The sequence below is a fragment of the Bos indicus genome, chromosome 5 (assembly GCF_029378745.1).
Source record: "Bos indicus isolate NIAB-ARS_2022 breed Sahiwal x Tharparkar chromosome 5, NIAB-ARS_B.indTharparkar_mat_pri_1.0, whole genome shotgun sequence".
NCBI classification, from domain to species: Eukaryota; Metazoa; Chordata; class Mammalia; order Artiodactyla; family Bovidae; genus Bos; species Bos indicus.
In genome coordinates this window covers 101,031,844-101,052,483 of record NC_091764.1, presented here as the reverse complement: position 1 = coordinate 101,052,483, position 20,640 = coordinate 101,031,844, and the positions used below count along the sequence as shown (strand labels likewise).

Here is a 20,640-nt window from a genome sequence, read left to right as displayed (position 1 = left end):
TTCTTCACGTCACTTCCCTCCCTTCTCCCATCTCCCTCTCCTTTTCTGAGAGGTGAGTTTCCCCCGCTAGAGGCCACCACTTTCTCGGTTTCTTCCCTCCCACCGACGAGCAGCGCTCGGAGAGAAAGAAGGGAAAAAAAGAGGAGAAAGAGCGAGAGAGGGGGAAAAAAAACCCCGAGGCCTAGAGCGCGGAGGCCCGGCAGCGGCGTCGTCATGGCAACGGGCGCCGGCAGGAAACGAGGGACGCGCGGGAGGGAGGGGGGAGGCCACGGAGGGGAGGGGGAGGGACGGGGGAGGGGTCCGGCTGCCCCGGAAGCACCTCCCCGCCAGCCCCCTCCTCCAGCCGGGCCCGCAGCCCCCGGCCTGCCGCCCCCACCCTCTCCGCCCGGCAGGAAGTGACAGGCCCCGGAGCGAGCCCCGGAGGCCTGGCGGAGCCGCGGCCGGCCCGCACCCGGAGCGGCGGGAGGGGCGGGGAGCCGCGGCCGCGCCGGGCGCCTCCCACCCCGCCCTCGGCGCCCCCGCCCCTCCAGGAAGGGGAGGAGGCGAGGGGAGCCCGCCGCGGAGGCCGAGCGCGCCCCCCACCCGGCCCGGCGCCCGGGGACCCCGGCACGTGAGGTGGACGCCCCCCACCCCCTATCCCGGGAGCGCCCGGGTGCGGAGCCAGGCGCGGAGGTAAGCGGGCGGCCGCGGCGGGGCAGGGGCAGGACCTCCGGGGGCTTGGCCGCGCGGGGATGTTTCTGCAGCCGCCGCGGGCTGTGGAACGCCCCAGGTACCTCCCCCGGCGTCTTTCCCTGCCTACCTCTGGCGCTCGCCCTGCGGTCCTTCGCTCTGCTGCCCGAGCCTCTCGCTCTTCTATTCATTTTCACACAGAGAGCTGTGCTCACTGCTGTCCGTCCGTCACCCTAGTTGCTCCTGACCGCTCCTTCTCTCATTCATTTTCCCTCCTCTGACTTTGGCTTTCCCATCCAAGCGTGCCGTCTAGTTCTCTCCCTGCTTTTTTCTGGTCCCCTGGGTCCCTCAGCCTCCCAGTTCCTCGATTTCTGTCTCCCTCCTGCCTGTCTCCCCGCTATCAGTAAGCACACTTCTCCGCTCACTTGGGGTCGGTTCACTCCTGGCACCACCGCTCCGTGAGCCCCCCTTCTCCCGGTGGGGTTGACTCCTCTTGGGAACTCGTTCTCATCAAGGTTCTAGATACAAGGACCCCTGGGGGCGTCTACTCCTATTCTTCAGATGGCTTCGATTTCTGTGGCACAGTCTCCCCCGAACCCACCCCCTTCTCCTTCCCCCCTTCCTATCTATGCCCCATCTTTCCTGGGAGGCAAGAGTTTCATGCTTGGGGAAATTGATTTTCTTCAACTCTTGGCTCAGGAGGCCCGGAACCTGGTCCACTTCATTATCTTCCTCTAGCTCCTTGCCAAAGATCTACTCCAGCCCAGCCCCACAACCCCCAAATACTATATTTCAGGATGACCCCAGTTTCGTGATTCAGGGGACCTCTATGGTTCAGCTTTTCATGCTTTCTCTTCCAGTTAAATTCTGAAAATTTAAATTGACTGTGCCTCCCAGACTTTCTGTTGTCTTCATTTTCTGTATTTGATTTTACAGCCCCGAAGCTGAGCACAAATGAATAGACTTATGTGCCTGGGATCCAGGAATCCTGGTTTTGATGACAGTTTCTCCTGGTTTTGTTTAAGACTTTAAACTGGTCTCTTTCCACCTCTTTTCTGTTTCACAACCTGAAAAATTATTAAGACTTCCATTTTGGGGGGAGATGGGGATCATATAGTTTATTAGCCTTTTCATCTACGAAGGGAATTCATGTCTCCTCTAGCTAGTAAAGGGGGTCTCCTCCCTCTGAGTCCAGTGAACTAGGTCCCATCCTCTATACAACTATGCCGTGCTGCCTCTAATGCTTACCCACTTTTTTTCCTCCGCATGCTGATAATGAGGATTCATGGGTCTGTATCTGTTTAGTGCTTTGATATTTTGGCAAAAGATGTGGGGTGAAGATAGGCTAGACTTGAAGCCAGTGTGATTTCTCCTGTATACTTCATGGGTTATATCCATGTTTGCAATGACATTTGCTCTTTTTTTTTTTTTTTTTGACATTTGCTCTTACTGGACAACTAATTCTTGGAGGATAAGGATGCAATCAGATTATAACTGGGAATGGACCCATAAGAAATCTCCCCAACTCTAATTTCCAAGGCCAAGCAGTTTGATTTTATTTAGTTTCTTTGTTTTGGATGGTATCATTAAAATGGATTCACCTGAGTGAAACTATCGGCACACCTTAGCAGATATTCTGATTTGTTGTTTACATTCCTAAACCAAATTGTGCTGTGCTGACCTGATATTTCCAATGGCTCCTCCATGCCTCAAAAGTAGAGAAAAAATAGCAAAAGAAGGGGACGAAGAAAAGAAAGAACCAAAGAAACTTATTGTCATTTAACGCTGCTTTGATGGCATGTTTCTTCTTCCTTCTCATCTGTTTCTTTGCTGTGTTCTTAGCAATGTTTTCATGTGTTCTTTGCAAATTTTAGAGTAGACCCCAGAGGATAAATTCTGGTTACTTCAGTGGGCGAAAACATTGAATCTTACTTTCTTGAAGCTTTGATTGCTGTCTTTACTATGTTTAATACCTGTAAGTCATTTGTTACAATGATGTGTTATATTTACTTGGGAATTCTCTGCATCCAGGGGAACTGAGGTGGAAGAAGATAAAGTACCATGGCCAAGGTGTTACTAGTAGCCCCAGCTCCAGCCAGGCAGCTCTTTGGGTGAGATGGGCTATAGTCTAGCTCTTCTACCTCCCAGTTTTATGACTTTTTATGTTGCTTTGGTCCTTTCTGTACCATAAGCCCCTCCTCCATAAAATGAAGACAATGGGTACTCGAAGTGAGTGACACGGCCTTAACCACAGATTGTTTTTGGTTTGAAGACCTGTGTCCTAGTGTAAAGATTTGATACTTAACTAGGACTACTTGCTTAACCTCTGAAAACCTCATTTCTACAATTGTAATGTGAAGATAATTATATTTACCGTAAAGCACTGATAAATAATGGCGGTGAAGGCCTAGCCCAGTGAGAGGAGGCGCCCAGTGACTTCTCAGTACATGGTGCCATTGTTAAGGTGAGGCTGATAGTGATGTTGCATGTGAGATAAAAATGAGGAAACAGTAAGTTTTAAATGGGATGATTTTAAACTGTTCAAAGGTGTGATGGGGATATAAAATAGCCATACTCTTATAAGGAACCATCTTACATTCAGGCCATTTTCTATTTAATGACAGCCAGGAGGAAATAGGTTAAAGTTGTGTTTTTTGAGACATCGCTTAGTTTCAAAAGATGGTGGGGAAGATACGGTTATAAGTGTATTGAAGATTTGGTCATTATTAAAACAGAGCAATCATGGCTTCTGGAAGAAAAGGAAGGTTCTTAGGTAACTTGAATAAATAATAACATGAAATAGTCACTGGAGATCAGGTGTACATTTTAACCCGTTGCTTCTTCCATCTAGGTCTGGAGTCAGAGCGCCAGCCGTGGGGACCCTGGACCTCTATCATGGAGACTGAGAGTGAACAGAACTCCAACTCCACCAATGGGAGTTCTGGCTCTGGGGGCAGCTCTCGGCCCCAGATCGCTCAAATGTCACTGTATGAACGGCAGGCTGTGCAGGTGAGGCTCAGCACTGAGGGGCTGTGAGCATTGGCTTGGGGTGGGCAAGGATGCAGGAAGATAATCACCCTTGGTTTCTTTCCAGCAGACTGGGCAAGTACGATCAGGTGATGACAAAGGTCACTTGCAGGTCTGAGAACCTTTGGGGTTTACAACAGTTTGAGCAAGCAGGCAGAACGAGATATCAGTCTTTAAGGTTTTTATATCATTTAGTTCATGTTGCTAGATCTCACTAACCATTTCTCTTCAAGGATTGTCAGGTTTTTATTTTTGGGTTTTTCTTGAAAATCACCCTGGGTAGTGGAAGTTAAGAACCTCAACTATTTCGGCTCCTGGAAAGAAAAAAAAGGAATGTAGTTTTGGCTTTGAAGTTAACGCCAAAACTGAATTACTGATACTGTCTTTATAAACACCTGTTAGCATTATACTGTAGATGTTTAAAAATTCCAGTTACTTGAAAATTTTACCTGATACAGACTTTCATAGTCACTGTTTATTTTATTTTTCATCATTTTCAACCCTTTAGAGCCCTGTTGGGCTTCCTAGGTGGCTCAGTGGTAAAGAATCAGCCTTCCAGTGCAGGAGATGCAAGAGACGCGGGTTTGATCCCTGGGTTGATCCCCTGGAGAAGGAAATAGCAGCCCACTCCAGTATTCTTGCCTGGAGAATTCCATGGACAGGGGAGCCTGGCAGGTTGTAATTCATGGGGTCGAAAAGAGTTGGACACGACTGAGCACACACACAGGCAGGGCTCTATCACCTTTACTGTGTCCCTAGAATATGGTCTTTTATTTTCTTCTCTTTACATTAATCAACATTCCATTTATTTTCAGCCAGTTTAGTCCTAATTCGTTGTTATATCAGATATTTCCAGATTCCATTTTGGGAAATACAAGTTCATGTGAGATTATACTGCTGTATTTTTCAATTAATTGTGTCCCTACTTTTTAAGGACTACATGAACTCACTGGTTCTAATATAAAAATGGACATATCAGATGTTGACAGGCTAACCAGATACCTATCTTTTCCTTTGTTTCTCTCTTCCCCATGTGTCCCTTTCCCAGGATCCCAGTGATTTCCACAGTATAGGTGTTAGGAGTGGTTCATCCCAAGTGGAATGATTCCCTTCTGTTTCTCCCTAGGCTCTGCAGGCACTGCAGCGTCAGCCCAACGCGGCTCAGTATTTCCACCAGTTCATGCTCCAGCAGCAGCTCAGCAATGCCCAGCTGCATAGCCTGGCTGCCGTCCAGCAGGTGAGAGGTCAGCAGCCAGCTGGCCCAGGAGGGAGGGGAAAGGCAGTACAGGTGGGTTGGAACACACCACACCCGCCACTGAGCCAGGCTGGGAACAGTGTCCCGTGCCTCCTGTCCTTTTGCAGGAGGATGAGTGGACCTCAGCTTGTGGGCTCACAGTAAGAACCGTGGGAGAACTGTCTTTTAGAGGTAGCATGGCTGTGTGCTAGCCCTGCACTGTCCAGTGTAGTAGCCGTTAGCCACAGGCAGCTGTTGAGCACTTAAAATACAGCTAGTCTCTAGGACTTCCCTGGTGGTCTAGTGGTTGAGAATCTGCCTTGTAGTGCAAGAGACGAGGGTTCAACCCCTGGTCAGGGAAGTAAGATATCATACACCTTGCAGCAGCTAAGCCCATGCTGTAGTTTACTGATACCACACGCCACCACGAGAGAGTCTGGGCTGCAATGAAAGATCCCACTGGACGCAATGAGGACTATGAGTACCGCAACTAAGACGGGACCCAGCCAAATATTTTAGAAAATCCGTCTCCTTAAAAAAAAAAAAAACCAACAAATGCAGCTAGTCCAGATGGAGATATGGGAGAAGATTTTGGATTTCAGAGACTTTTTAGTTCAAAAAAGCTCAGAAGTTCGTTTATGTTGGTATGTGTTAAAATGAGACAGATCAGCTTAAATAAAGTAAATTTTTAAAGTTTACTTCTCCTGTTTCTTTTTACTCTTTGAAAAATGTTCATATTAGAAAATGATATAGGTGGCTCACCTTACGTTTGTATTGATCAGGCAGCTCTGGGCTGGACTTAGCAGTGACTTCTGATGTGACCTGACCAAAGGTTCTTCCAGCTAAAAGAAAGCAGGAGAAAGAGCAAGGGCTGCCAACTGCTCAGGGCGGGTTATGTGGGAGTCGTGGGGTTAGCATACGCAGTAATATGAGGGTGATTGACATAGTGAACATACTTGTCCTTGCTCCACAGTAGAGGCTCACTGCTCTTACCTGAAATCTCAGTTATATTTTGTGCCTGTGATTTGTTCCTGGAAGATTCAGAGCCTTTGCCTTCGTTGTCTCTGTTCTCTCTTGTCGTCTTTGCCCTCTAACAGGCTACAATTGCTGCCAGTCGGCAGGCCAGCTCCCCAAACACCAGCACTGCACAGCAGCAGACCACCACCACCCAGGCCTCCGTGAGTACTGCCTGTCCCCACCGAGGGGCTTTCCTCCCTGGGTCTGTGTCTTTCAGTTAAATTCTTGGGTTTGCCAACATTCAGATTTTTCTGTAAGATATTTCAGGAAACCTGCGTACACTTTTTGGCCAACCCAATACTTTGTGCCATTGATCTGAGAGTGTTTATTTCACCATTGATGGTATTTACTGATCGTGCGTAGAGAATATCAGTAAAAGGGAGAGTAACCAGCATGGATCTGTAGAGGTGTCTTAAGGAGGAAGAAAATCCTGGGCAGGAGGAATCAAAGGGTCCCAAAGGCTAATCGTTGGATTCTTGACTGAGAAGTAGAATCTATTCCATTTCGTCCTTTGCTCCTCAGCTCTTACACTGGTGATTAGGGCCTGGTTTCTGTACTTTGCTGATAGCCTTTAGAGGCCAGGATAACAGGTGTGGATGGTAAGGTGTTCATTTCCTCCTGACTCTGTGAAAGTGAGATACTCTGCTTTTGCTGGTGTCACTCTGAGTTTGTCAGTCATGTGTATTTCCTTGTGTCTCTTCCCCCATCCTTAGTCCTGGTTCCCTTCTGTACCACACAGATCAATCTGGCCACCACATCGGCTGCCCAGCTCATCAGCCGGTCCCAGAGTGTGAGCTCTCCCAGTGCTACCACTTTGACCCAGTCTGTGCTACTGGGGAACACCACCTCCCCACCCCTCAACCAGTCCCAGGCCCAGATGTATCTACGGGTAAGCCACAGCCACCATTGTCCCAGGGACATAATTGTTCTCTGACTTGTTGAGTGAAAGCCTTTTTTTTTCTGGCTGCACTGTGCACCTTTTGGGATGTTAGTTCCCCAACTAGGGATTGAACCCAGGCTCAAGTCTTAACCACTGGACCATCAGGGAATTTCCCAGAGTGAAAGCTGTTTTATGTCATCATGGTTGAAAGTGAAAGTTGCTCAGTTGTATCCAACTTTTAGTGATCCCATGGGCTATACAGTCCATGGAATTCTCCAGGCCAGAATACTGGAGTGGGTAGCCTTTCCCTTCTCCAGGGGATCTTCCCAACCCAGGGATCAAACCCAGGTCTCCCGCACTGCAGGCGGATTCTTTACCAGCTGACCCACAAGGGAAGTCCGTGTCATCATGGTTACCCAGATGTTTTAGGACAAGCGGATCTGCTTCCTATGCCTGACTTACCTCTAGATGTGACGCTCAGTGTTCACAGGTAGCTTACAAACAATTGAGATCCTAAGTTAGAAGATTTCACCTCAGTTTTAAAGAAATTTGCACCAGATATAGTCTAATCTTTAAAGCCATGGCTCACTTGCACAAATCCTAAGTGTTACCTCTTGGCCTGTCTGCTTAGTATATATAAACCCTTGTTCCCAACTCATTGTCTCAGCCTTTTTGATGTTTGATTCTTTGTTGTCAGTGTATAGTTTATACACGTTCCAGGTTTTCTTCGGACGATTCATCACACGTGGAGGATGAGGGTCTCCTGGGTTGGTGTGGAAAGGGGCAGGGCCTAGCGGTTTCGTATCTTCTGTTTATTTTGTCTTGTGGTCCTTCCCTTCCGTTTCTTCTGTCTCTCTCCCCTTTCTCTTGTTCTGTTTCCTCTGCTCTTCATCCTCTCCTTGCCAGCCACAGCTGGGAAACCTATTGCAGGTAAACCGGACCCTGGGCCGGAATGTGCCTCTAGCCTCCCAACTCATCCTGATGCCTAACGGGGCAGTGGCTGCAGTCCAGCAGGAGGCGCCATCTGCTCAGTCTCCTGGAGTCCACACAGATGCTGATCAGGTCAGTGGTGACCACTTGACCTGCGGACGGGCCCTGGGGAGGGCGAATGGAGTGGCCTTGGACCAGGGATCACCCTTCCACCCCATTACAACTTTTCAGAATTCTTCCCCCTACCCCACCCTCAATTTCTGTAGAACTTGAATCCCTTACACCTTTTTAGTTATTTGAATTAGGAAGGGAAGTAGGCTTAACTGAAAACAGCCCTGGGGATATGGGAAGCCACCTCCTTTTTTTAAAAAAAAACTTTTTATTTTATATTAGAGTATAGCTGATAATGGTGTGGTAATTTCAGGTGGACGGCAGAGGGACTCAGCCATACGTGTATGTGTATCCATTTTCCCTCCAAACTCCCCTTATCCAGGGAAGCTTTATTCTTAATATAGGACCGGTGTCCCTGCCCTCCTTTTAGCTCTCCATAGCTGTTTTATTCAGAAAGTCCTAGTTCCTTGTCCTTGCAGTACTCTCTGGAAGATAAGGGGTGGTGGAGGGAATTCTGGTAAGACAGACATCAAGCTGAGTTGCTGGCAGAACACTTGATTTCTTCTCTATGAGTTACTATAGCTTTCAACCTTTAGCAGTCTGTTTCACTCAACGGTGTTCCCAGTATAATCTTCCTCACCAGTGTGTTTTCTGTGCCTTATCTCAAACAAAAATATATATATAGAGAGAGCAGTGTTTTAGCTTCTTTTGCATGGCATACAAACTAGGGTCTCATGGTACTTATTTCATTCTTTTAGTTTTTATCAGTCAGCAAGTGAACACTGAGCTCTCCATTTCAGTAAACTTGAGCAGGTTCTGAAAGGATGGGTGGCATTTGATTTGGAGTAGCATGAACACTAGAGAGAGAGAATAGCATGTGTCAAAGCCTGACTACTCAGATATGTGACTGTGAGTTGGAGATGAGTGAATAAAGTGGAGACAATAAGCTTGTGGCAGGAAAGGGCATTGTTAAGGACAAATCTGAAAGCCACGTGACTTTGTAGGTAGGAGTGGCACTGCTGACTTGAGCAGCAGATTAAGCGAGTCAGGAAACTACTTGAGAAAGACTGATTTCGGAGCCTGTGCCTGGAGAAGGAAGAGAAATGAGGGAACCTGCTGAGAAACTGTTGGGGTCAGTTACAGATACAGTCTTTGGTTTAGACTACAGCAGTAGTGGTGGCGTCAGGATGAGGTAGAACCTGCTTCCATAGCAGTTCTTTCACTTAAACATCTGTTCATCAGATGTTTGTGTGTTGGTCTGTGGATGGACAGAGTAGTGGTTGAAAGTGTAAATCTTCGTTAGGGTCAGTTCCAACTCTGACTTACTGTGACCCCTGCAAATGGCCCAACATCTTCTTGCCACAATTTCTTTGTCTATTAAATAGCCATTATAAAATACTTGTCCCAGGGTATGTTGTGAGGACTCAGTGAGTTGATGTGTCTGAGTGTTTGAACAGTGCCTGGACACAGTGAGTGTTTAAGAGTTTGGCTCTCTTTGTGATCACACAGGCGACATTCCTCAGCCTTGAATGTAGGAACAGGAGAGGAGGGTGAAGCTGGGCTTGGGGAGGGGGTTCAGGCTTGCCGGTGGGAGGGAGCCAGCAGAGGAGAGGTGAATGAAGGGACAGGAAAGAATTGAGGAGGAGGGAATGAGATCCTGAGCCTAGTGAGCCTTTGATAGGAGGAAGAAGAGAAGGTGGCCGGGGTGAGGGGAGAACGATGGGGGCTGACGGAGGTACAGGGCCAGGTTTCGTGGTGGGACCAGAGGTGGTGGTATCATCTCTGTGGGAGTGAACAGTGAGAGGGGAAAGAGGAAGTGGTTCAGAGGCAGGGAGAGGAGGAAAGTTTTAAATAGCCATGACGGGAAGGAAGCTGATGAGAAGAATCTTCGTAATTGCCAGGTAATATGTACGTGGCCCAGTACCCAGTCCTGATGATTTTTGTAAATCTCTCTCGAAAGCTGTTATTTCTTTACTTTACTATTGCCTGAATTCGGGTTCTTTTTATTTTTCACCTGAATTACTCTACTAGTTTCCTAACTGGCCTCTTAATTTCAGCCTTATTTGCTTCTGTCTCTAATCCTCTCCCATATTACTATCAGGATAAGTTTTTTTAATAAGAAGATATACATTGTTACTTTTTAAAAAAAACTTTATATTTTGTATCGGAGTACAGCTTATTAACATTTGTTGTGATAATTTCAGGTGAGCAGCAGAGGGACTCAGCCATTCACATACATATATCCATTCTCTCACAAACTCCCCTAACATTTTTAATTGTACCTCTGGCCTACAGAATTTGATGAATCATAATAATCCTTGACTCGTGGCATCCTCTCATCAATGGTTCGTTCATTCATGGTCCACTTTTTAAAACATTTATTCTGTAAGTTTTAATCATGTAATAAGCCAGCCCCAGCTCCAGATGGAGCTCCACTGCCTGCCCCTACTCATCCATGGTGACATTCATTCTGATTCATCCTTCCCTGTAACCCTTTTTGTATATAGCTTTACTGCCTTTACTATATTTCTAAAATGTTCTTTTTAATATGGAACATTTCAAACATTTATAAAAACAAAGAAATATGAATCTGTATGTGCTTAATCATCCAACTTAAGCATTTATTGACATGTGGTCAATTTCTCCAGGCCCTTTCCCTTCATCTGTGGATTATTTAGAAGCAAGTTCCAGATACCATGTGGATATATATATATAAAAAATATAAATTTGTATTTAAATCTATAAGGTACTTACCTTGTATATAATCCTTTGGGGAATACCTTCATTAAATGACTTATTGTCAAAATCCATCTGTATTGTTGCATGTCATTGTACTTTGTTTTGATTTCCATGTAATATTCCACTGTGTGAATATACTAGAGTTCATTCATCCTCTCTTCTGATGGTGGCCATTTGGTTGGTTTTTAGGCTTTTGTTAGGATGACTCGTGCTGCTGTGACCATTCTTACACATGCCTCCCATTGTCTACAGTGAGCACTTCTCTTGTGGGACTCCTGGGTTACAGCATGTGTGAATATTTCAACTTTAGGACAAAATGCCAAACTGTTTTCCAGAGTGGCTGTGCTCAAAGAATGGTTTTGACAATAGAGTTGATCGTGGTCTTTCTGATGAGTATTCTTCAGTGGCTTCCTGTGATTCATTAAGAGCTTGTCATCCCTTCTCTCCGTTGATACACTGGACCACTTGCTGTCTGTCAGGCACTGTGCTCGGTGCTGGGAATTTCTCATTTTAACATTCCAAGCCCTTCAAGATCTGGCCTCTTTCTAGCCTCAGCCTACCTGCATAGCTTCATTTCTTGCCACTCCCTCCAGCCTTCCCCAAACATAATGAAATATTTATCATTTCCAAAAACACGGTGCTCTTTCTTGGCTCAGTGGTCTTGCATTGTTGTTACCTGTGTCTTCAAACCCTGTTGGTTCTCAGCTCAGACATCGCCTGTGTTAGCATGTCTTCCCTCATGCGCTTTGTCTGAGTTACTACTCTTCCTCCTCTGCACTCCCCTAGCACTGGGTGCATATCTGTGCATGGTGTAACTTGGTTTTCTTGTCTTCTCGAGTAGAAAGTACTCATTAAAAGCAGGGGCTTGTGTCTTTCATCTCTGCATTCCCAGTATCCAGTGCAGTAGTTGGTAGATGTTGAATGAATGGGGAAGAAAGGGAAAGTCTGAGACATCTTGAAGGAATAAAATAACTGAACTTGATGACGGATTTTGTACAGAATGAAGGAGACTGAGAATCAGATATGACTTGAGAGCCCCTCTCTGGGAAGACCTTCTCTGTGTGTACAGGTGAGGGTACAGCTGAGGGGGCCGTGGAATATCTGTAGCTGTTGTCACTGCTTCTGACTCAGTCATGGTAGTCTTTCACTTTAGTGCCCTTGATCCCCAAGTTTCTCAATCTGCCTTTTGCTTCCTATCTTTCAGGTGCAGAACTTGGCCGTCAGGAACCAGCAGGCCTCTGCCCAAGGACCCCAAATGCAAGGCTCTGCCCAGAAGGCCATCCCTCCTGGGGCCTCCCCTGTCTCCAGCCTCTCCCAGGCCTCTAGCCAGGCCCTTGCGGTGGCTCAGGCTTCCTCTGGGGCCTCAGGCCAGTCCCTCAACCTCAGTCAAGCTGGTGGAGGCAGTGGGACTAGCATCCCAGGGTCCATGGGTCCTGGAGGAGGCGGCCAGGCTCCTGGGGGCTTGGGGCAGTTACCTTCCTCAGGAATGGGTGGTGGTGGGAGCTGCCCCAGGAAGGGCACTGGAGTGGTGCAGCCCTTGCCTGCAGCCCAGGCAGTGACTGTGAGTCAGGGCAGCCAGACAGAAGCAGAAAGCGCAGCAGCCAAGAAAGCAGAAGCAGACGGAACTGGTCAGCAGAACGTGGGCATGAACCTCACCCGGACCGCCACTCCTGCTCCCAGCCAGACCCTCATTAGCTCAGGTACTCTGTCTCTTCCCATAATGTTCTTATTCCCTCGGGGCTAGCTTGAAGTCTTCAGGGTCCGTGTCTTTGCCCTTCTTGCTCGTTTTGGTCCTGAAATAGTGAAAGGAAAGAATCACATCAGCCTTGTTTGTATTAGTCCAGGAGACAGGATGACAGGTAGCAGAGAGGGATCTTGTCTGTTTCTGCCAGGCAGCAGTCAGTTTACAAGTTGCCTTGTCCTCTCCTTCTTAGGTCCTGACTTCTTCAATTTACTCCCTTTACCCTTTCATTCACTAGGGTCTTTTCTTTCTTTTTTTAAAATTTGGTTGTTCTGAGTCTTAGTTGTAGCACGTAACTAAGTGCTTCAGTCTTCATTGTAGCATTTGGTTCTTCATTGCTGTGCACAGGCTTCTCTGTAGTTGTGGTGCACAGTCTTAATTGTCCCAAGCATGTGGGATCGATCAGACCCCTGTTCCCTGCATTGGAAGGTGGAATCTTAACTACTAGACCACTGGGGAAGTTCCCACTCAGTTCTTTTTGAATGGCTTGCTGTGTTCTAGGGAGGGTACTGGAATACATCATTGAAAAACAGACTCTTCTGCCCATGGAGCTTGCAATTTACCGTAAGGGATGAGTTCTCTTCCTCACACATTTACTGTTGGTCAGTTGGCAGTGTAGAGCAAAGACTGTGTGCCTTCGAGTACTTAGGGTGAGGGAATAGAGCCCTGCTTTAATACAGTCCAACTTGTGATCATCTGTATTGATGGTAAGGATGGTAAGGATTAAAAAGAATAAATAATAGTAATAACCCAGGGTAGTGCTTGCTTTCAGGCTGTGGATAGAGTTAGATGTGGATACCCTATCTGGTAGTGTTTATTTTTGCTTCCTTGTTTCTAGTACTTTAAGTGTTGTATATTTGAGTAATGTACTCCCCATATTTAAGAGTTACTTATCATTTGTTTTCCTAACACCTAGTATGGCACTTTACAAACTATGGCACTTGTAATATCAAAGTGCTTTCATGTCACATATAGTTTCTGGGCACTCTGGTAGGGTGTGAAGCAGGGGAGATCCCATCTCCAGTTTACAGTGGAGGGAACTGGGTCAAGTCCGAGCCCACAGCGGCTGACTCTTAAAACTTCTCATGGGTGGTGACCTAAACTGATGAATCGTGGAGACCCGAGGCAATCATGGGAAGATGTTGGTAGCTTTACCTCTGTGGATATTTATTCTTTCAGTGACTGTTAAGTGTTTCTTGTGTATCAGGACCTGGGCTGGGTTCTAGGGATGTAAAAACGAATGAAATGTGGACTTGGCGCTTGAGGAGAAGAATCTAACCATGAAGGTTAGATTGGGCCCGCCATTGTCCTTGCTGAGTGCCAAGTAATAGGATTTAAATAAAGCAAAAAAAGAGAAAAAAGAGTTAGATAAATGCAGGAAATTAGTGAGGACTGTTACATGCTTGAGCAAAGGTGGTCTTTGCCTGACATCTTTAAGGCTGGAGATGGTTGGTAACGTCTGACTCAGAGGAAAGAGTGTAAACCAGGTGGCCTGTCAGGCCCCTCCAGCTCGCTTTCCATTCGTAGTTTGAGTCTACAACTAGGTTCACCTTGGAAAGCTGCTTTGACTGGCGCCTTTGATGATGTTGCTCATGTCTGCTCTCCCTTCCTTTTGTGTCTCTGGGGGCTCGTTCCCGCAGCCACCTACACGCAGATCCAGCCCCACTCCCTGATTCAGCAGCAGCAGCAGATCCACCTCCAGCAGAAGCAGGTGGTGATCCAGCAGCAGATCGCCATCCACCACCAGCAGCAGTTCCCGCACCGCCAGTCCCAGCTTCTGCACACAGCCACGCACCTCCAGCTGGCCCAGCAGCAGCAGCAGCAGCAGCAGCAGCAACAGCAGGCCACCACCCTCACTGCCCCGCAGCCTCCGCCGGGTCCCCCGACCCAGCCGGTCCCGCCATCCCCATCCCAGCAGCCAGCCCAGACCCTGGTCGTCCAGCCCATGCTGCAGTCTTCACCGCTGTCCCTGCCGCCGGACCCCGCCCCCAAGCCCCCTATTCCCATCCAGTCCAAACCGCCGGCAGCCCCCCTCAAGCCCCCTCAGCTAGGGGCTGCCAAGATGTCTGCCGCCCAGCAGCCCCCACCCCACATCCCTGTGCAGGTGGTGGGCACCCGGCAGCCGGGTACAGCCCAGGCCCAGGCTTTGGGGCTGGCCCAGCTGGCAGCTGCAGTCCCCACTTCCCGGGGGATGCCAGGCACAGTGCCGCCAGGCCAGGCCCACTTGGCCTCCTCGCCGCCTTCATCCCAGGCCCCCGGTGCGCTGCAGGAGTGCCCACCCACGTTGGCCTCAGGGATGACCCTGGCCCCTGTGCAGGGGACGGCGCATGTGGTGAAGGGAGGGGCGACCACCTCCTCACCGGTGGTCGCGCAGGTCCCTGCCGCCTTCTACATGCAGTCTGTGCACCTGCCGGTGAGTGTTGCCCCGTGATTGTGAGCACACGTCATCCTCAAGGGGACCTGAGCTTAATTTCGGAAGGGAATAAAGGGTTGAGGAGGTTAGGATATTAGTGCTTCTTTTGTAAGAGAGAGTTTTAATGGAAGGTTAAGATCCTGGCATGTATTCAGTCTTTCATAAGAGACATCAACGTATATAATACCTGAATGTCGTACTCCTACATGAAATTCTGTATTTTTGGATCTATACTAAGTTATATTAAGATACAGCTTTAACCACCAAAATCAATCTTTAAAGAAACAGCAATTCTCAGTTGGGCTGTGATGAACCCGGGTCTCCAGGTCTAGGTCAGGACTAAATAATGTTGTATGTTCTTTTGTCTTGATGTAGAAATTACACTTGTTGGGAATGACCAGAAATTTTACTGTACCATGGGACATACACACACTGGGGAATCTAGAACTAAGACAATTTTCTTGGACAGTATGGGAGTAATTGCGTTTCATCATTATCCTTTGCTCATAAATCTTGTTTTCCTTCCTGTTCTTCACTTTATAGGGCAAACCCCAGACACTGGCTGTAAAGCGCAAGGCTGAGTCTGAGGAGGAGCGAGATGATGTCTCCACACTGAGTTCAATGATTCCCGCGAAGACATCGCCAGTGGTAGAGAGCCCAAAGGCCATGGAGGAGAAGGGTGGTCTTGGAGGTGAGGAATGGACTTCTGCAGGACTGCCGAGTGCACAGAAATGAGAGGAAAGCTCTGAGTGAGTTAAGAGTTGAGTCTGATTCATTAGAATGTGGGCCTGAACTTGGTGGAGAGCTGGACACAGGGAAGCCAGGATGATTGATCAAAGAGGAAGATGTGCTACTATGGACGATCAGGCTGGCTTGGCTCATCATTGGATCATTTAGGTCATCCCCTCCCTGTTCCTTAATCTCGTGTTTTATTTTCTAGAGAAAGCTGAGCCAGTGACCAGCGCGAACACTAACACCCTGAGCAGTGACATTGTAGCTTTGGCTCCTGCCCCATCAGCGCCCCCTCCTTCGCTGGCCATGGTGTCCAGACAGATGGGTGACTCCAAGCCCCCCCAGGCCATTGTGAAGCCCCAGATCCTCACTCACATCATTGAAGGCTTCGTTATCCAGGAAGGAGCAGAGCCTTTCCCGGTGAGGGCAGGGCCAGAAGGTGGGGCTTTCACATGGGGACTTGGTCTGTTGGGCTGTCTTTTCAAACTCCAGAGACTCAGAAGGCTCAGAACTATTTAATTATTAGAGAACGGTTCAGTTCTGTTGTTTGTAGGATTAGCTATGAAGAAGGAAGGGAAAAGAAGAAGAAAGACTATGTAGACCAGGAACTGAAAATAGTGGGGAGAGGAGAAGCAAAGGAAAAAAGTGACCTTTAAGGCTGTCATGGTTGTTTTTTATTTGTTTGTTTTTGGGCCCCTTTGTATAGCATTCGGGCATTGTACAGCATTTGGGATCCTAGTTCCCTGACCAGGTACTAACCTGGGCCCCCTGCATTGGGAGCTTGGAGTCTCAACCACTAGACCACCAGGGAAGTCTCTAATTAGGTTGTTTCATAGTGAAGAAAATTGTGGTGGAGAAGTTGAGAGACTTTTCTGGATACCATGAGTTGCAGAAGCAGGACTTAGAACACAGGTCTCTTGCTTCCAAGTGTGTTCCCTGCAGTTTAGGAAGGAAAAGGACAAGATAGGGAGCTGGGGTAGGAGGCCCTTCTCCAGCAGCTAATCTGAAAAAAGCCAGTTAGAGACTCTAGATTGCTATATTGAAAATGGTTCTGTCTTCGTGACTTTGCCATTAACTCTGAGATCGAGGCAAAGACATGGTGGTGAGAAGTGGTGGGGAAAGCTATAGAAAGGAGTTAGGCTAATATAACTCACCTTTTTCTGGAACAGGTGGGCTGTTCTCAGTTATTGAAAGAGTCTGAGAAGCCCCTGCAGACTGGCCTCACCACAGGACTGAATGAGAATCAGTCGGGTGGTCCCTTGGGTGGGGACAGCCCATCTGCTGGTGAGTATTCATTTAGAGACCCATCTAGGAATGAGGCTGATGGAGATATGTTTGAGGACTTAGCGTAAAATAGCAATTAGCTCTTTCAAGTGGGAATTATGTGAAGTCCATCTACATCAGTATACCTAGAATCACACAGAAGTTGTTCCCATAGGGTTAAGGGGAATTTTATCAAGCTGATCTGTTGGATTATTTACTATAAGGATATATTTTTCAAAGGATAATATGAAATAGGCTGTTTCTTAATTTCCAGTTCTCCTTATTTTAGATTCTGTGATATATGTTAAGGAGTCTTGTTTACATTTCCCCTCTCCTGCTTTTGAAAACTTCTGTGTCTGTGTGTGTGGGGAGGTGGGGTGGGGAGGGAGAAATCTCATATCTTTCCAGGCATTAGTAATTAGTTCCTCTCTCCTGTGGAAAAGTGCAGTCAAATCTGAGACTACGAATTATGAAGAAATTAGTCATTTAAAATGGAGATCATCTGGCTTAAGGTTAGGAAGACTGTGATGTCTTGAGGGACAGGTCTTTATGGTTTTGGATTTTGAACTTTGTTTTCGGGATTCTCAGTTAGGCTGAGTAGGTCTTTGAGGGGAACGCTGAGAGTAATTAGAGTCCAGTGCTGGGCCTGAGGGTGGCCTGAGCGGCAGCAGGAACCCATGCAGCCCTGCAGCGCTGCCTTGTTTTCAGAGCTAGATAAGAAGGCAAACCTCCTCAAGTGCGAGTACTGTGGGAAGTACGCCCCCGCCGAGCAATTCCGCGGCTCCAAGAGATTCTGCTCCATGACTTGCGCTAAGAGGTACAGTAGGCTCCCGTCTCGCCCTCCTCCCTCGGACACCCCTTCCCCAGGATCCGCTCGAGACCCAGAGCTAACGTCTCCTTCACCTTCATTCTCTTCTCCAGATTGGCCCCTAAAATCCTAGTTCACATGTAGAGCAGAGGAGCAAGGTGGTCTTGCATAGCAGCACCCCTGACCTCGTGTATGTTCCCTGACCCACAGGTATAATGTGAGCTGTAGCCACCAATTCCGGCTGAAGAGGAAAAAAATGAAAGAATTTCAGGAAGCCAACTATGCCCGTGTTCGAAGGCGCGGACCCCGCCGCAGCTCCTCGGACATCGCCCGTGCCAAGATCCAGGGCAAGCGCCACCGAGTGAGCCATCATTGTGGGGCGCGATGCTGCAAACCGGGCCTGTTTCCTTCTCTCCCCCGCAGAGCAGCTCCTTTCCCCTGGGAAAAAAAAAGTGTGAGACCAGAACTCTGGTTTCACATGGATCACATCGCTCCAGATTCCGAAATCCTTATCTTTTTGTCTCTTCTCATCTGATTTACCTGTTGTTTCTGTTAATCCTTACCTCTTGTTAGAGGAGGGAAAATCTAGGGGAGTTGTTGGCAGAAGAAGGGAACCAAGAGAGGGACACAGTTCACACTTGAAAGGCACTTGAGAGCAGACTAGTGACTTTGGGCATTTGCATATGAAGTACAGAGTACTTTACTTGTGCTGGGATTAGTTTTTCCTCTGTGCCTCAAACCTAGGATGGGGGGAGAGAGGGAGACCTCATGACACTTACGATCTCACTGTTTTTCCTGTAGGGTCAAGAGGACTCTAGCCGGGGTTCAGATAATTCCAGTTACGATGAAGCACTCTCTCCAACATCTCCTGGGCCTTTATCCGTGAGAGCAGGGCATGGAGAACGTGATCTGGGGAATCCCAACACAGCTCCACCCACCCCAGAATTACATGGCATCAACCCTGTGTTCCTATCCAGTAATCCTAGCCGCTGGAGCGTAGAGGAAGTCTATGAGTTCATTGCTTCTCTACAAGGTATCAAGGGCCTGTCCGCCAGAACCTGGGTCATCTGTAGTGCTTTGTTTTCCTATGGTTTTTTTGAGGCCATCCCACAGGGCTTTGTAGATGGAAATGTAGAGGCCTAAGTATGGTATGATGAAGGTCCCCCAGAGAAGGAAATGGCAACGTACTCCACTGTTCTTGCCTGGAGAATCCCGTGGACAGAGGAGCCTGGTGGGCTATGGTCCATGGGGTCAGATGGGACTGAGCATGTATACACGCACGCGCTTGACAAGGGATAGTTTTCTCCAGAAAGGAAAACCATCCTACCCTTCTCGCTATTTTGTCTGAATTTTGGGCCCTTAGAGATGGCATGAACGCTGATTTTCTTGGCAGTGTCAAAGAAAACACTGTATTTTGCTCTCTCCTTTCCCTTCCTCAAGTTATCTGAGTTGAACAGCTTAGTTGGTGGAACACCTTAGTTCTTTTATCTTGGCTCTTTTTTTAAAAAAATAGCTAGTTGCTCTGGTTTCATTTTGCTTCCATATCTTGACATCTTGGGCCACTGTATCACTGGATTTAGGACAAGTACTTTTGGTGCTACCATGTAGCTTCTCATACATACCCCACCGTTTCCTCCTAGGCTGCCAAGAGATTGCAGAAGAGTTTCGTTCCCAGGAGATCGATGGACAGGCCCTCTTATTACTTAAAGAGGAACATCTCATGAGTGCCATGAACATCAAGCTGGGTCCTGCCCTCAAGATCTGTGCTAAGATAAATGTCCTCAAGGAGACCTAAGGTGGCCCTCTTGCACAAACCAGCCTAAGGCAGACACTCCCCACCGTCCAGGTTATAACCTGGTGCCAGCAGAGACTCCATGAGGAAGACAGAGCTGTGCTGTCTTCTGCAGGAGGGGATCACCGAGACAGGGAAGAACCGTGCAAGAACTGGTCGCTGGTGCTACATGGTGGCAGCTTTGACGTTTCTCTGGGTTTTATTTTTTAAATCTTCACAATTCTCACCTACCCTAATCCAATCTTTGTGAAAGAGGCAGTCTAGAGAACTAGGACTGCTCAGCCTTATCCCGGAGTGGAGTGTCTAGCCAGGGTCTGAATTCTCCAGGAGGAGGAGGAGGAATGTACAGTGTGGTGAGACAAGAAAATGGGTGGACTGTAGGTGTGCCTCGGCAGTGGTGGCGGGGCTTGTGTGACACAAGTAGGAAAACCTGGTCCTCCCTCTTCCCTCCGGCTCCTCCCGACTGTAGCTGTGGCCCAGACTTCTGTTGTCACTCCCTTAGTGTTGGGTATTTTCTCCTGCATCCTCACTGGCCAGTGTAGGGACTGGGTTGCCATCATTCTGATTTGCTGCAGAAACTAAAAGTATTGGGTACATATGTGGCTGTCGTCATTCTTTTTGCACCCCCCTGCTCCCTTCCAATTTGTTGTCTTCTACTCTACTTTTCTTTCCATTCCAACTCTGCTCTGTCCTATAGCTTTATAAAGCAGGAGCGCGTGGGGCTGAGGTCAGGAGTAGAAGGACCTGCCTTGAGCGCTATTCCTTATACAACAAAAATATTAAATATTTTTTTTCCTCCTCAGTAAAAGGATGAAAATTGGTCTCGGTTGTCTCTTAATTCATCATTCCAGTGTAGCTACTGGCTTCTTCCACACAAATGACTAGGCCGACATTTTTTTTTTAATCTTTTAAGTTTTTGTACAAAAAATGTATATATATTTTTCGCATTTTTAAAACAGAGTATGGGGGAGGGATGCAAACAAGTAACAGAAAAATGCTTTTATAACATCATTTTCCCTGCTTAGAAAAGAAAAAATACCATTCCAATAGTATCTAAAAGTCCAAAGATGAAATAATTTCATTTTCTTTCCTAAAGGCTAAAAAAGCCCCCTGCTTATTGATTCCGTCCTCATGTGGCCAGGGGAGCCACGTTCCTCTTCAGTGGCCCAGGCTCCCTGTCACACAAAGATCAGGCCAGGTTTCTGGGCACATGGCCTAAATGGAAAGGCGGAAGCATCAGAGGTTTAAGCCCCTCTCCCCATGGAGATAGGCTGGGCAAGAAGA

General features: G+C 47.7%; 1 protein-coding gene across 5 annotated transcripts; it reads left to right on the top strand.

The window, feature by feature from the left end:
• Nucleotides 1–363: 363 nt before the first annotated feature.
• Nucleotides 364–20,177, top strand: PHC1 (polyhomeotic homolog 1). Of its 5 annotated transcripts, none has more exons than XM_019961601.2 (15): nt 364–672; nt 3,521–3,678; nt 4,823–4,933; nt 6,028–6,108; nt 6,687–6,836; nt 7,734–7,889; nt 11,812–12,307; nt 13,989–14,761; nt 15,305–15,452; nt 15,702–15,913; nt 16,663–16,777; nt 17,465–17,573; nt 17,775–17,925; nt 18,366–18,597; nt 19,205–20,177. In XM_019961601.2, the coding sequence occupies exons 2-15, from the start codon at nt 3,565–3,567 to the stop codon at nt 19,357–19,359; spliced, it is 3,003 nt and encodes a 1,000-aa protein (XP_019817160.2). In that variant the 5' UTR covers nt 364–672; nt 3,521–3,564; the 3' UTR covers nt 19,360–20,177. The 5 variants fall into 5 exon arrangements, with proteins under 5 accessions (XP_019817160.2, XP_019817165.2, XP_019817162.2 ...); XM_019961603.2 differs by having other exon boundaries at nt 365–672; nt 7,758–7,889; XM_019961602.2 differs by lacking the exon at nt 364–672 and adding an exon at nt 2,701–2,780.
• The last annotated feature ends 463 nt before the right edge of the window (nt 20,178–20,640 follow it).